This window comes from Gymnoscopelus microlampas (genome assembly GCF_963454915.1).
Source record: "Gymnoscopelus microlampas genome assembly, chromosome: 15".
NCBI lineage: Eukaryota > Metazoa > Chordata > Actinopteri > Myctophiformes > Myctophidae > Gymnoscopelus > Gymnoscopelus microlampas.
In genome coordinates, this window is record NC_139952.1 from 8,467,997 (window position 1) to 8,482,708 (window position 14,712).

Here is a 14,712-nt window from a genome sequence, read left to right on the forward strand (position 1 = left end):
ATTCACTGTGACAGCTTGGTTATCAAGCAGTTCTCCAGAACACTGCCTCTAGTGGCAGAGGGGAGAATGGTTGTAGTTCGTCAACACTCAGTGACAATGAGTGTTGACACGACCATGTTTTGATCATTAGTATTTTTACTGATAAAGATATGGACATACCGTATGTATGAAAAACTGCGGAGCATCCCTTTAATAACAGGCATGCAATAATAATGAGCAACTATGATTGACATGGTGGATTATATGAAAATATAAGACAGCAAAACTGCCATTCTTATGCCAATTAAAAGCACCAGACTTCTACTTGTTTTTCAATGGAGGTGTCTTCTTTCTAAACTGTGTAAGATGTTGCTAATTATGACTTACGGCTGAGTAAACTATCATGTCTTCCTTTAGTCTTGTCCTTCTTCTTTGTCACATCCCAGCCATCGAAAAAACTCTGGAAAGAAAAAGCAGCAAAATAATATGAATTACTAATTATAAGCATAGTTAGGCAAAGACGTACCCTGATATTTCAACAATACAGTAACCCAGTGTTTCTCCGTTGGATGTTTGAGGAACGTCACCACGATGTCATCAGCAGACATCTGCCACTGCATTGTGCTGAGAGATGCTAAGCAGCAGTAATAATAATAATAATACAATCATCATCATATTAACCCATTAAGGCCTGAGGTTCCGATTCTACAAAATGTCTTCTAAATCCTATGTTGCTATATCAGTGGTTCTCAAACCTTTTCATGTCAAGGACCCCAAAATGTATACGTATTTGGCCGCGGACCCCCATCTCAAAATATTTTCTTCCAGGGACCCCCAGAAGCAAAGATTTGAGTTACAAATGTTCGCTTTAAAACATATATATTCAAAGATTTGCACACATTTTCTCGATGTTTCAAAAATAGCAGATCTACAAGCTAAAGTGTAAAATATTTTTTACATCTTTATTGCTCAAATCTATAAATGGCACAGATGCGTTCCAGGTCTTAATGGGTTAATAATGATAATAATACAATCCTATAATGCCATGCGTAATGATATCCACGCCAGGTTGAAAGTGGTTAAAATCAGGACCCATCGGCTGCAAAATTGCCAATACCGATGTTGTTAAAAAAAAAGAGTCAAATAATGGCTGATATATCGGCCAAACAGATCTATCGGCCTGGCTAAAACAATGAATTAAAAAACCCAGATGTGCTTGGTCGAGAGTTAACGCAAGGCCGGTGGCTCCAGTCGCTCCACGTTCCGCCTCACGATAATTCACCCTGATCTCCTCGCTCCGTCTGTGGGCACATTCCCACACTTGTGAGGCATGCTAAGTACCTCATCAAAGGTGGTCCATTCCCCTGTGGGGGAGGGGGACGGGGAGGGGGGGTGGGGGGGGGTCAAATTGGGACCAACCTGAGGCCCGGGACAAACCAGGGACAGAATTATGATCAGGGGATTACTTCAGCCACTGGATGGAACACAGGTAATACCTGATCTAATCCCACTTAAGAAGCTGCTCTCATCCACCTCTGTCCATCTCCACGCTCTCCTTGGAAACCTGCTGATATCCAGCACACTTCTACACAGAGCCCTACGTCCTTCACCCCAGTTCACATCAGTTACTGCCAGTGGTGGACAGTAACAAAGTACATTGACTTGAGTACTGTACTTAAGTACATTTTGTGTGTATCTGCACTTTTTTACTTGAGTATTTTCGTTGTTTTTGAAAGCGTACGACTTTCACTCTACTAAAGTTCTCTTTTTTCTTCTTTTTCCCCCCCAAAAATGTCATGTTAAATTCATCTAGGTTATTGGAGTAAAGTTTGACCAGGAATATCTATACATTGACTCAAGTACTTGGGTTGCCAGCACCCGCTAAATGTGTGTGTCTGTTTAATCTGAATCCTTGTGGAGGAAAATCAGTCCAGATGTTGCCCTCTCACCCTCCACCCCCACCCCAACACCCACAATGCCGTGCAAAAAAAAAGGCAAGATCAATGGCAATGGCGCTGCCCCGGTGGGAAATAAGCGTTATGAAGTGTGACAGCGGTGTGCACGCTGATCCTCTTCATCTTGTTTATATCTCCAGGCAATGAGGGTGAGGAGCCAGACTGAAAAAGCGACCATCGTATTGATTTTTGGGAGGTGAATTTGTTGAGCCCCCAGGGAATAATTAAATGAATCTAAAAATGTGTTCCTGGATTCCTGCAGGTGGATGTGCAGAAGAAGATGAAGGGGTAAAAAGGCTTATCGCCACTGGCAGAAGTGAGCAACTTTGTATCAAAGTTCAAAAAGAAATAAATGGGACTTTATTTGTAAAAGGCCTAATTACAGTGCCCGGAATACTGTCTAGTCTGCCATGGGGCTGAATTGAAACTAGACTTTATTGCACGCTGATGAATATTTAAAAAATGCTCAGTGCAGCCTTCATAAAGTAATCAGAAGATGCAGTATTATGTATGCAATGTATGACATTGCCCTAGTCTCGGTCACAGCAGAGAAGAACTATTACTATATAGAATGGATTGCAGGAAGATTGGCCTCAAGCTCAATGCTAAGAAAACTAAAGTTAGACATTCAACACGGAGACAGAACCATTGCTATTGCCAGCGGTATGGCGCTCGAGGTAGTGAAGGACTTCAAATATCTCGGTTGCCTGGGACTGCCTCAACGGAAGAGTTCCGGAGGACACTTGCCTGGAACACTTTGTACGGGATGAGGAGAGGGCGGAAATCTGAGATGGGAGATGGCCTCAAGAGGCGGCTGTTCGTAGCTACAGTGGAGTCAGTGCTGCTGTGCGGGGCCGAGACATGGACGCTCACAGTACAGCAGGAAAAAGGCCCTGGACGGCGTCTATACAAGAATGCCATGAATGGCACTTAATGTCAAATGGGAGGACCACGTCAGAAATGTGGACCTTGTCACAGACAAAGTCAGCGATAGAATGATGAGGCTGGCAGGGCAATGTGTCAGGCACCTGCAACTGATGGCGAGCAAAAATGACAACGGGCCCAAGTGGGTTCAGTGGCTGTGGGGCCGAAGAGGGCAGAAAAGGGTGCCAATGTTGGCCCCACTCTAAGATGGTCTGAGCTAGGCCAAACAGGGCCAAACCGGTGATGTGTATTGGAGTGGTGCAGTGCTCATTGCACCAAGGCGTACAGCCAGTCTTTTCAGGAGCACACGCGCGCACATGCACGGATGTGCACGTGCATGCCCGTGAGAGTGCAACCCTTCACACCTCTAAACAAAGCTTACGAAAGCTGCCGACTGCCGAGTATCGACAGCGTGAATTAACATAGGAATGACCCTGGATGCATATCAATGGTCCATTGTGTGACCTGCTAAATCCTGTAGTGTAGGTGTAAGCAACGTGCACGTGACGTCATTAAAATAGCGTACCACCAGTTAAAAAAGTCACCACTACACCACTGTGTAATGCTTCTTGCTACTGACTGGCAGTGGTCATGATGTTTCGGACTAAAGTGAGGACTGTATTTTCTCTCCCCCTGGACTTCAGAACATGCAGTTTGCTGTGAGTTTTGTTTTTATTTGTATATATTTGGCACTGGTTTTGTTGTGATTTGTTGTTAAAAATGTTTTTTATTAACAACATCCATTTAGTTCAATCTTTACACTCCGAGTTTACAGACCTGTAAGAGTCCATTTGGTTCTTACCGATAGCTGGAATACTCCTACACAGGTGATTTGCATTTGTATGCAGGACAGTTGGCCACTTGTCTACAATTGTTAGGGAAGAAGCAATGACCTCCACCTATGTACTTACATAACAATAATAAAGCGTTATTTATATAGGACCTTTCGAAACAAAGTTACAAAGTGCTTCACAGAGATAAAAACACACCATACAGCAAAAGATAGAGCAAAAAACTTTGAAACATTAAAAACAAAAAGACATTACGCAGCAATGCAGTAGGACACAATGGGTAAAAACATTTGGGGAATAAAAGCAACTTTATAAAAGTGAGTTTTCAGGAGGGATTTGAACCGGGGCACAGACTCTGCGAGGCTGATCTCCAGAGAGGCGGCGCTCCGAAAGCAAAGGCCCGATCACCTTTTGTTTACAAAGGAGTGTCAATGACCGGACTCTGCTACGCATACCAGTAGATTTGAGAGGCTATACTACTGTGCTATGGAAACAGGAGATATTTTGGGAGGCCGTGCGAGGCCATAAGGCAGGCCCGGGGCCAGGATGAAATGACTAAGGGTGCAGTTGAAATTTGTGAGGGTGCAGTGCACACCAGTGGCGTGTGTCCCGACCCGGGCGCGAATCGGTTATTGAGTGGATTTTGGCCGTTTTTGGGCGTTCTTTTGCTACTTTAATTCGGTTTTAGGGTTAGGGTTAGGCTAGGCTCATGTTATTTAATTCTTATTTTTGCCTGATTTTACCGATATTTTTATCAAAAAAAAAATTATAAAAAAATTAAATTTCCATTTTTTAAAACATTTTAAAACATAAACTGAGGGGGCACAATTTGAAACTGAGGGTGCAAGGCACCCCCGTGGCGCCGGGCCTGCCATAAGGTGTGGTGCGGTGTGGTGCTGGGCTGCAATGTGGAAACCCAGCATATGTGGACACACTGCGGGCGTGACAGTGGAGCCAGGAACGCCGCAGAGCTCCAGACCCTGATGCTGGGTAGGATGGAGTGGAGGGTGGCGATATTGGAAAGAAATTGGGTCTCTTCTTACCGCCTTCACAGGTGTTACCAATGATACTAATGAAGGCTCTGTTCCATTCTGGTCAAACAGAGTCAGGGTGCTGATATTGTGCATGTTGGCCCACTGGAAACACTCTGCTGCACCAGTGGGTCTTAAAGTGTGGTCCAGGGGCCCTCATGGTTCCTTGACGGGGTTCCAAATGGACCCGTGAGTGTCCATTTGTACACTCTCAGAGTTATGGGGGTACTTGAAATTAAAAGGTTTGAGAACCACTGTGCTACACTAAATGGAAGAGAGCCTTCATTAGAATCATTGGTAACACCTGTGAAGGGAGTAAGGAAGAGGCCCAATTTCTTTCCAATATGGCTGCTATTTATAGAGCCTATTCAGGCAACCAGAGTCGCATCATGTATGCAAACCCTCTTACCTCGTACTCCTGCTTGAAGCCGTATCCCTCGCCCGTCTTCATCTGGTTGATGTGTTGGAGGAGGTCAGCCACGCGTACCGCTGGGTGGAGCTGACCCGTGTGATAGGGCGAGCTCTTCCTCCGACAGAGGCGATGAGGGGAGGAGCCTCCGAGCAGGCTGCTCGACTCGTTCACAGAGGAACGCTGTTCATCTGGGCACGCGGTGAACTCTTGTGTTAGCAAACATTTCAAACTCAATGCACACGCCATGACAATGTATAGGCATAGTTCAAGGCATACACATTTAAATAAAAAAGGAAATATTTCTACGCGTTGGCCAACTGGCATTGAGGTGTCTTAGATACAAAGAGTTTCTATGTCGTTAGGAGACATAATTTATATGAACGCTAATTCCATGTCAATAAAAGCACTGATAATTTGATTTTTTTGACAGATGGTTTTCAGAGAGCGGTCGCAAAGTTGTGTCTCTCTTACTTCGAGCGCTGCAGCCCTGGGTGTCCATGAAAGAGTGTGCCATCTTCTCGTCTTGCTGCAGGGTACTCTGGTCCGTCATGCTGCAATCCAGAGAGCTCAGCTTACGACCTTTCTCCTGACGATACGCAATGGCCGCCTTGTTGATGCTCACCTTCTTCCTACTGCACAGGTAGAGATAGAGACATGGAGGGGCAGAGAGCAAGGATAGAAGAGAGAGAGAGAGTCAGGAAAAAGAAGCAGAGAGAGAGAGAGAGAGAGAGAGAGAGAGAGAGAGAGAGAGAGAGAGAGAGACATGAGGAACGGGAAGTAAGTGAGTGAGTGAGGGAGGTAGGGTATGATTGAAGAGATGAGAAATTGGATGTAATGGAAAAAAGTGAGATTTGGTGATACCAAGAGAGGTGTTAACGGAGAAAGGGGGGCTTGAAATAGAAAGAAAGAAAGAAAGAAAGAAAGAAAGAAAGAAAGAATGAAAGAAAGAAAGAAAGAGAAAGTAAAGATGAGGTGGATTTGGTGCTAGAGAGGACTACAGGGTTGAGAGTGATGTCAGTATGAAACGGGATTGAAAAGTCACTTACGGGTAGTAAGGGTAAGTATAGAAGTCCCTTCTGATTAGCATGAAGAAAGAGAGGGGAGAGAGAGAGAGAGAGAGAGAGAGAGAGAGAGAGAGAGAGAGAGAGAGAGAGAGAGAGAAAACATAGGTATGATCATGGTTTGTCAAGATGGCCAACACGGAGACACATGAAGATACTCAGAGTGTTGGAGTATTACTGGAAACTTTGAACATTAGTAGATACCACCAAAGCCCCCAGGACCTTAAAAGTTAAAGCTTGACTGTTCCAACCCAAACTGTTGTAAGGTTCTGTGCTGTAGTTTATAAGGTACTGTGGCATGTGTATATAATATGCCAAGCTTATACATGCATTCCATCTATGCTTAAATACATTTTATTACTGCAAATGGTCGTGATTTAAATAAATGATGATGATGATGATGACATTGTGTGCGGATCTATTGTATTATCCTATAAGTATACAACTACTGACTCTTTTTTTTCACTCTTTCCCTTTCTGTGTGCATCTACAATATATGAAGGAAGACTAGCAAAAATAAATGTTATGCTTATGTACTTTTACACGATTTAAAGGTGTAGTTCACCCCCAAAATGACTTATTTTCTATCAATTACACACCCCATGAAGAATTGAATTCATGGAGATTGTTTTGTTTTTGTCGCATTCCTGAGCCAATAGTTTGATGACCGGGTCATTGGTCAATAGGAGACTCACCGGAGACTCCGCCGGTCATCAATTTATTGACTTAGGAATGCGACAAAAACACAAGAATATCCATGAATTCAAGGCGTTATGGGGTGTGTAATTGATAGAAAATAAGTCATGTTTTGGGTGATTTACTCCTTTAACAATAAAGTGCAATCTCGAACCTTGAACAGAGAGGGCTGGTTGAAGCAAAAGTTGTCAAGTGGCCAACTATGGCACTGCAAGTTTGGTGCCAAGACGGGCTTGACCAATGGGGCTTGTGTAAGGAGGTAGTTTGTGACATAGACGCACAGAGGACACTAATGAGACTAATGACACTAATGCTTATGGGCCCATGATGTCATCAAACCCCGTAAGGAGAGAGAGATACTCCCGGAGGGGCGGGGGGGGGGGGGGGATTTGCGCTAGGTGAGCAAGTTTCATTTAAACGAGTGGGCGGGGATTTTCTGTGCCCTCTGCAGATAATAAATAGCTCAATGAGACGACCACAAGAGAGCACAACATCGCTGGCTAATTATAAACGCACGCCCAGAGAGATTATTTTTCTCTCTCCGGAAAGCATGTGGTCACGTAGCAGGCTAGGCTTGCGGGCTCGTGAATGTTATCAATCACTTCCCTCTTCCACAAAATCCCATTCATTCTGCCTCTATGCGACTGGAGAAGAAAATACGGGTGTATATAAAAAAAAAAAAACATCCTTCCTAACCAATTACCAGCTGATCTAGTGGCACCTCACAGCAGCTGGCCTCGTGTAATTGAGTGGCCAATGGAATAACACACGCCTTGATGAAATATTTCACACTCAGATGAGTGTCAAGACATTGCCTAGTGAGAGGAGGCAGAATACATCGCAGGTGCAGTTGACGGCGGAGGTAATTTGCAGGTGGAAAGCAGCCAATGATTCAAATGCGACCGGAGTGCATTTCACATTCACTTTTCTTTTTTGGGGGGGGGTGCTCAGCCAGCACACAGACCTTGAAATTAAAAGATGAGATGAAACACGAAAGGTTGGCTGAAGCGCCAGAGAATGTAGGATTAATGCTCTGCTGTTTCACTAACTCCACTTGTAAATTCATTCTCATTGTCAAATGTATTTCTCAGTCGAGCACAGCTGCCACAGTGGAATACAGATAAATGTACTACTCTGGATGGGTAACTTAGGACAGTGGGTCTCAGGGGGTCCCCAGCATTGTTTTTTTAATTATTAAAACAATCTGGTTAACCACTTTAACCCTATTTTGTACTTTGGCGATTCAAAAATAGCCGATCTCTAAGCAAATTTAGAAGTTGGACGTTTTTTCAGATGAGGGTCTCTGACCAAATACATATACATTTTGGGGGTCCTTGACATCAAAGTGTTGGAGAACCACTGACTTAAGAGCACCAACAACTCACATTGTAAAAGAGTGTAAACAGCAGTATCATGGATCATGGCTCCGACGTCAAATATGCAGTATAACTCACTTGAGACCGACCATCAACACTTTCACATGTACTCACCCCTTCTTGACAACGATGACAATGGCCCCCAGAAGCAGGATGAGGACCACCAGACCTCCAGCACAGGCTCCCAGGATCAAGCCCATGTCCTCTGCATGCTGGGATACCTCCAGAGCCCGCTTGGAGTCCTTACATGCAGCTGCACAGAGGAACAAAGACACAGTGGATTTGATTAATTCTGATTCATTTAACACAACAAAGACAACTCATGAATCTTATAAAGTTTACATTTAAGCAATAATACACTTGAGGCCGTGCAGATTATACAATTACTTTTTGCCAACGACATATGAAGCCGTTGTATAATGACCTAACACAGTCTCAAGAGCATGGCTTTTGTAACACAGTTGCCAGCAATAGGCTCTATGCACAGCAGCCATATTGGGAAAGAAATTGGGCCTCTTCTTACTTCCTTCACAGGTGTTACCAATGATACTAATGAAGGCTCTGTTCCATTCTGGTCAGGGTGCTGATATTGTGCATGTTGGCTCACTAGAAACACTCCATTTTGGTTCCCAAATGACCCCTTATGGTGGGTGTATAACTCTGAGAGTGTACAAATGGAACCAAATGGACCCTTACGGGTCCATTTGGTTCCATTTGTACACTCTCAGAGTTATGGGGGTCCTTGAAAATAAGACAACCACTATGCCACACTAAATGGAACAGAGCCTTAATTAGTATCATTGGTAACACCGGTGAAGGAAGTAAGGAAGGGGCCCAATTCATTCCCAATATGGCTGCTGTGCATACAGGCTATTAGCAAGATTAAATACCAACTAGGGGCGGCCATAGCTGAATGGTTAGTGAGCCCGCCTAGGGAGCCAGAGGCCCCGGTTGCCCCAGGTTCGATTCCAGGCCATGTCGGCATATGTGTCGATGAAATGAAATTTGTCCCTGAGCAAGACTCTTAACCCCTAATTGCTCACAGGTTCTCATTGGAAACAAGACCGCAAGGACTTTCATGAACGACCTGTTAAAAGGAATTATCCTTATCCTAACGTTATCAAGACTCAACCACAATTTTAACCAACAGCTATTATTTAAACAGTTAAATTGGATGTCTATGGTTGCTAATCCATACCTCACACATAGCGCAGCAGTGGATTATCATGATTAAACAACAGAGAACTTCAATGCATTACAAAGAGGAGATCCAGTTCCACTGAGTTATAATAGTTGATTTTATTCATTATCTTAGGCCCCGTTTAGCCGACAATGGTATCTAGAGAAAACGACAAAGTCAAATATCAGATGTTAACGGCGTTATCGGGGTTGAAACCACGATAAAGTGAAAACCCCTTCCAGAGGCATGTCCTTTGTGCCAGTAGCTATGAGGATGTACAGGACTCTGACCCACTGGTGGAATAGATATTTTACTTAAGTAAAAGTAGCAATACCACAATATAAAAAATACTCTGTTAGAAGTAAAAGGCATGTGTTCCAAATGTTACTTGAGTAAAAGTACAAAAGTATCAAAGTACCAAAAGTAAAAGTACTACAATGTTTGAAAATAGCAGATCTACAAGCTCACAACGCGGCGCAGCGTTGCGACGCGTTGTGAGCTTGTAGATCAGCTATTTTCAAATAGCCTATGTATGAAATAGGGCGTAAGTGGTTGTATGTTTCATAATATAATAATTTATATCTGCAAACTAACTAGTCACTAAAGTCAAATAATTGTAGTGGAGTAAAAGCACAATATCTGACTCTGAGATGTACTGTAGTGGAGTAGAAGTAAAACTATTGAACATTGGAAATACTCCAATAAAGAAGAAGTACCTCAAAATTGTACTTAAGTACAGTACTTGAGTAAATGTACTTAGTTGCTTTACACCACTGCTCTGACCTCTAATGACACTTTTAGGGTATGGCTATTGTACTGATTGCACTTTTAGGATATGGTTATTGTACTGATTGCACTGTGAACACTGTTCCTTTCTTTCCCAGTGCACTGATTGAAATGGACAGTTTATTTGATTGCCATTGAACTGATTGTAATGGACACTTTATTGTTTTGGGGATACGGTGAGGACGCTGTGACCTTGTGTTGTTGTTTTTCTCTATCCATCTATCTATCTATCTATCTATCTACTGTATCTATCTATCTATCTATCTATCTATCTATCTATCTATCTATCTATCTATCCATCTATCCATCTATCTATTTGTTATAACACTTTCATTAACCAGACTAAACAATCAGCAGCACTCTCTTTTGTCAATGACATGATCTGCACCATCTTCAACATTATATATAACACGTTGACTTACTATCTGACATGTTTTTATTCTAAAACATACAGGCCAAACATTTACAAAAGATCAGTTCAGTTGAGCTGCCACGGTCATACTGTGTTTGTAAAGGAGGTTGCAGTCAGTCCAACACAGAGCATGGCTGTTGATGCTATATTCATATTGACGGTGAATCAACATGTCTCAGCACAAAACACACGCACGCACGCACGCACGCACGCACGCACGCACACACACACACACACACACACACACACACACACACACACACACACACACACACACACACACACACACACACACACACACACACACACACACACACACACACACACACACACACACACACACACACACTCACACACCTCTCTCTGTGATTTCATCTTCCAATTGAAATCATTTAATTGGTTTTGTTCTTCTTTTCATTTTTACACTGTTTTTCTCCACTGCGACATCTTTTGTTTCTGCCTGCAATCCAAATCACTTGTGTCTTGAATTGATTTATAATTTTGTTGTTTCTTTTGTCCGCCTGTCTTGACAAAAGAAGTGTTTATGAGCCACTTGGGTTCTCCTCCCTCTGTATTGTACAAATTAGTTTCTGGTTGTAATTGGTTGTTTTTGTGCCATTGTCATTTTCTCACAAAGTTTCATCGCGTCTATGTTCTGGCAAACTAAGTTTGATCACGTCCGTGTTCAAAACAAACTAACTTAAAGTAACCTAAACTGACCTAGCTGACGCATAAGTTACTAATTTTAAATGAGTTTTAAATGGATGCTGAGACCATTTTTAACAAGCTATTCTCACAGGGCAAAGGTCAATGTTTCTACTGGGAGGATGTGCTGTCGTTTAGTGCTTGTCTGCAAGCCACATTTCCAATCTTCAAATGTTTTTTATCCACTAATCTTAGTCGTTATGCCAACACCCCAGTGATGTTGACATACTCTTCCAGGGACAAATGACCACGAACAATACATACAACACACAACAACAGAACCTCCTGGGCGGTTTGGAAGATCATAGTGCCAGCGAACACTGAAATGAATCGCATTAACCGACTCCTTACCCGAATCTAATTGATAAAGCAGAAGATAAAAGCAGAAGATAAAAAACAGCTGCTAGTTGAAGCTGCAAGCTTAATCCTAGCGAGCTTCTTTTTTACCGCCGCAAGAGCACAGAGGGGAGGTTTATCAGTGTAAAGGAGCCTATCATCCTCCTCAACCTACAGATATTATATCCACCTGAGAGAGAGCAGGAGCGAGAGCGAGAACGAGAGAGAGAACGAGGCAGAAGTAGTATGGTCAGGGCCGGAGTGGGACTCCAAATCTGGCCGGGAGATACATGCCCACCCAGGCCACCCTGCGCGCGCGCAGCGCGCGCCGATTTTTTTTTGGGGGGCCCTTTTTTTGGGGGGGCCTTATTTTTGGGGGGCCTTACAAAAGGGGGGCCTTTTTGGGGGTTAAAGGTAGGGGGGAGGCCCGCAGCTGCACTGAGCTGAAAAGCAACACTGACTGCATTGAATTGAAATTGACTGTGGTTGGCCTGGCCTGAGCTTAGGAGAGATTTTTTTTTGCTGCATCACTTAAGCGCCGCGCTGGCTGTGGAAAAATTTTTTTTTTTTTTTTTTTTTTTTTTTCAGGCAGGCCACTAGAGGGCAGGCCACCGGGAATAGTCCCGGTCCTCCCGACGGCCAATCCGGGCCTGAGTATGGTGCAGGATTTGTCACAATAGACCACCGATCCAGTTCGTGTTCGTATTGGATGGCGCTGCCAACTCGAGGAGTCAGTAGCCAAGTGTATTACCACACACACACGCTCCGCTACACTTATTCCCTACATTCCCTTCATACTCTCAATTCCTCGCTGCAATGAAGAGCTTCTCCACACATCATGTGAAAATACTGTGAAATACTATTCCCTGTGTTCTGATATTCTGGACGAGACAGAGAGATAACAGAGAGAGAGAGAGAGAGAGAGAGAGAGAGAGAGAGAGAGAGAGAGAGAGAGAGAGAGATAGTATGGTGCACAATTTGTGGCAATAGACCATTGATCCCGAGTGTTTTGGCAGAGTTGATTTTGACAGCAAATTATGTCTTAGTTTTAGTCATCTTGAATACAATTCCATTTTGTTTTAGTCATCTTGAATACAATTCCATTTTGTTTTAGTCATATTTTAGTCATCTGAAATGTTTTAGTTTTTGTCTACTAAATATCATAAGATTATAGTTGACAGTACAGTTGATTTAGTCGACTAAGGCGGTGCCTTGATGGCGTCGTAATGGCTGATTTGACACATGGTTGCATGCTGAAAATAGCCGATCTACAAGCTCACAACGGTGTTCACTCTCCATTCCGACATCTCACCACTCCGACTAGTGGCTTCCGCGTGCGGTTAGGGTTAGGGTTAGGGTTAGGTATAGGGTTCGTCAACGTCGGAAAGGCGACATGTCGGAAAGGAGAAATGCACCCGCTCACAACGCGTCGCAGCACGACGCGTTGTGAGCTTGTAGATCTGCTATTTTCAGAGTGCAACACCCGAGCGCAACCAAACATACAATGTCTTAGTTCTACTGGATCTCTTCCCCACTAGTCCCCTCTTTAACATTTTAGTCTAGTTTTTATTTGTTGATGAAATTGTCACTGTATTTAGTCATAGTTTTGGTCATCGTAGCTTAGTCTTTATTTCGTTTTTATTTCGTTTTCGTCAGTGAAAAAAGGTAGTCAACGAACATTTTTCGTCATAGTTTTAGTCGACGAAATCAACACTGGCGTTTGGCACAAAAGATAGAACATGTCGCTGTGGTTGTCTCAGTTAATGGATGCTTTCTCTAATTCAGGAAGGCTATTTTCCATGGCAGACTCTGAGCCATATGTCACCATATGCCACCGTCTCTACGCATCGCTTGTCCCCAAATTTCCATCACACCCAGCCAGGAGCTTAAAATCCCTCTCTCAATGAATCATCATTTGGGCTTCCCTGGTGTTTCTCCAAAGGCAGAGCAGTGCTACTTGGTTGCGCTGATGAGCAAAACACTAAAGCTATAAATGAGACATTGCACATTAAAAGGCAGACACAGAGCCTTACCCGTTTCATGAGGGATTTATGCCGTTTCACCTCACACCAAAAACATTTCACAGGAAAATAGAATACAGAGTTCCTGTGCAAATGGATCACTTTATAGTATACATATCAAGGCAAGCTAGCTAAGCTAGTTTACCTAATGCCTGCCCTTTTCTTTCTTTTCTTTTCTCTTCTGCACTGTGACTGTATCTTATAATTTTTACTCATTTTGTTTTATGCATTCTAATGTGTTTCCTTTACGTGATGTTCTGTGTAAAACACATTCAATGGCCTTGTTGTAATGTGCTATACAAATAAAACTACATTGCCTTGACTCGCACATCAACCAGCGCCGTCAAGAGTTGGCAAGTCATGGAGGCCAAAATAGGTTATTAGGTGAACCAAAACGAGTGCCCCCTCTGCATGTCTCAGCCGATCACAGCGATTGGGGGGTGACAATTTTGAAGCTCGAGAACTGGGTTGAGAATCGCTTTGAAGGACGTCAGGAAATACCTGGATATAACGTGATCACAACAAACCAAGCCCGTCCGATCTAATGTCAAAGGATTTAGAAAAATAAAAATGTCTCTGCTTTCTTATTTTCTTTCTGCGTTTTTGGCGAGGACAAGCTATATTCAACAGCCAATAGCTAAAGAATGGAGGGTTGCGGTGACGCGCTTTTTTTCCCGATGGAAGTAGAGACACTCCTCCGTCTTTTGCGACACTCGTGTGTCGATCGTCCTGGAGCGAAATATTCTGTGGCTCTTGAAAGGTTCGTAAAAATGCTCAAAAACGCTGGCAAGGTCGGCTATAGACAATGTTTTATTCTGGCAGTTAATGAGTTAAGGAACCATGTGGATCCTGGTTTGGCTTGCTGGTCAGTGGACTGGTGATGGTTATAATGTCTTGCAAAATTGCATCAATGCAGCTCCACGGACATGCTGCTATCTCACAACATGGGCCAGATGAGTCACTCTGCTCTTAGCCCCGTATTCAGAGCAAAGCCATTCAATGCAGCAAGCATCCAGCTGTGGGAATGCAGGAAATGAGAAAGGGTTT

At 43.4% G+C, this 14,712-nt stretch overlaps 1 protein-coding gene across 1 annotated transcript in view; it reads right to left on the reverse strand.

The window, feature by feature from the left end:
* The window catches only part of LOC311061531 (receptor-type tyrosine-protein phosphatase U-like), a 165,224-nt gene that overhangs the window by 41,859 nt on the left and 108,653 nt on the right, over positions 1-14,712 (reverse strand). Inside the window, exons 13-17 of the mRNA XM_084080189.1 lie at positions 8,340-8,478; positions 6,139-6,168; positions 5,564-5,724; positions 5,090-5,280; positions 367-439 (exon numbers count right to left, since the gene is read on the reverse strand). Of these exons, the coding sequence (XP_083936315.1) occupies positions 367-439; positions 5,090-5,280; positions 5,564-5,724; positions 6,139-6,168; positions 8,340-8,478 (594 nt within the window). The remainder of the gene's footprint in view (positions 1-366; positions 440-5,089; positions 5,281-5,563; positions 5,725-6,138; positions 6,169-8,339; positions 8,479-14,712) is intronic.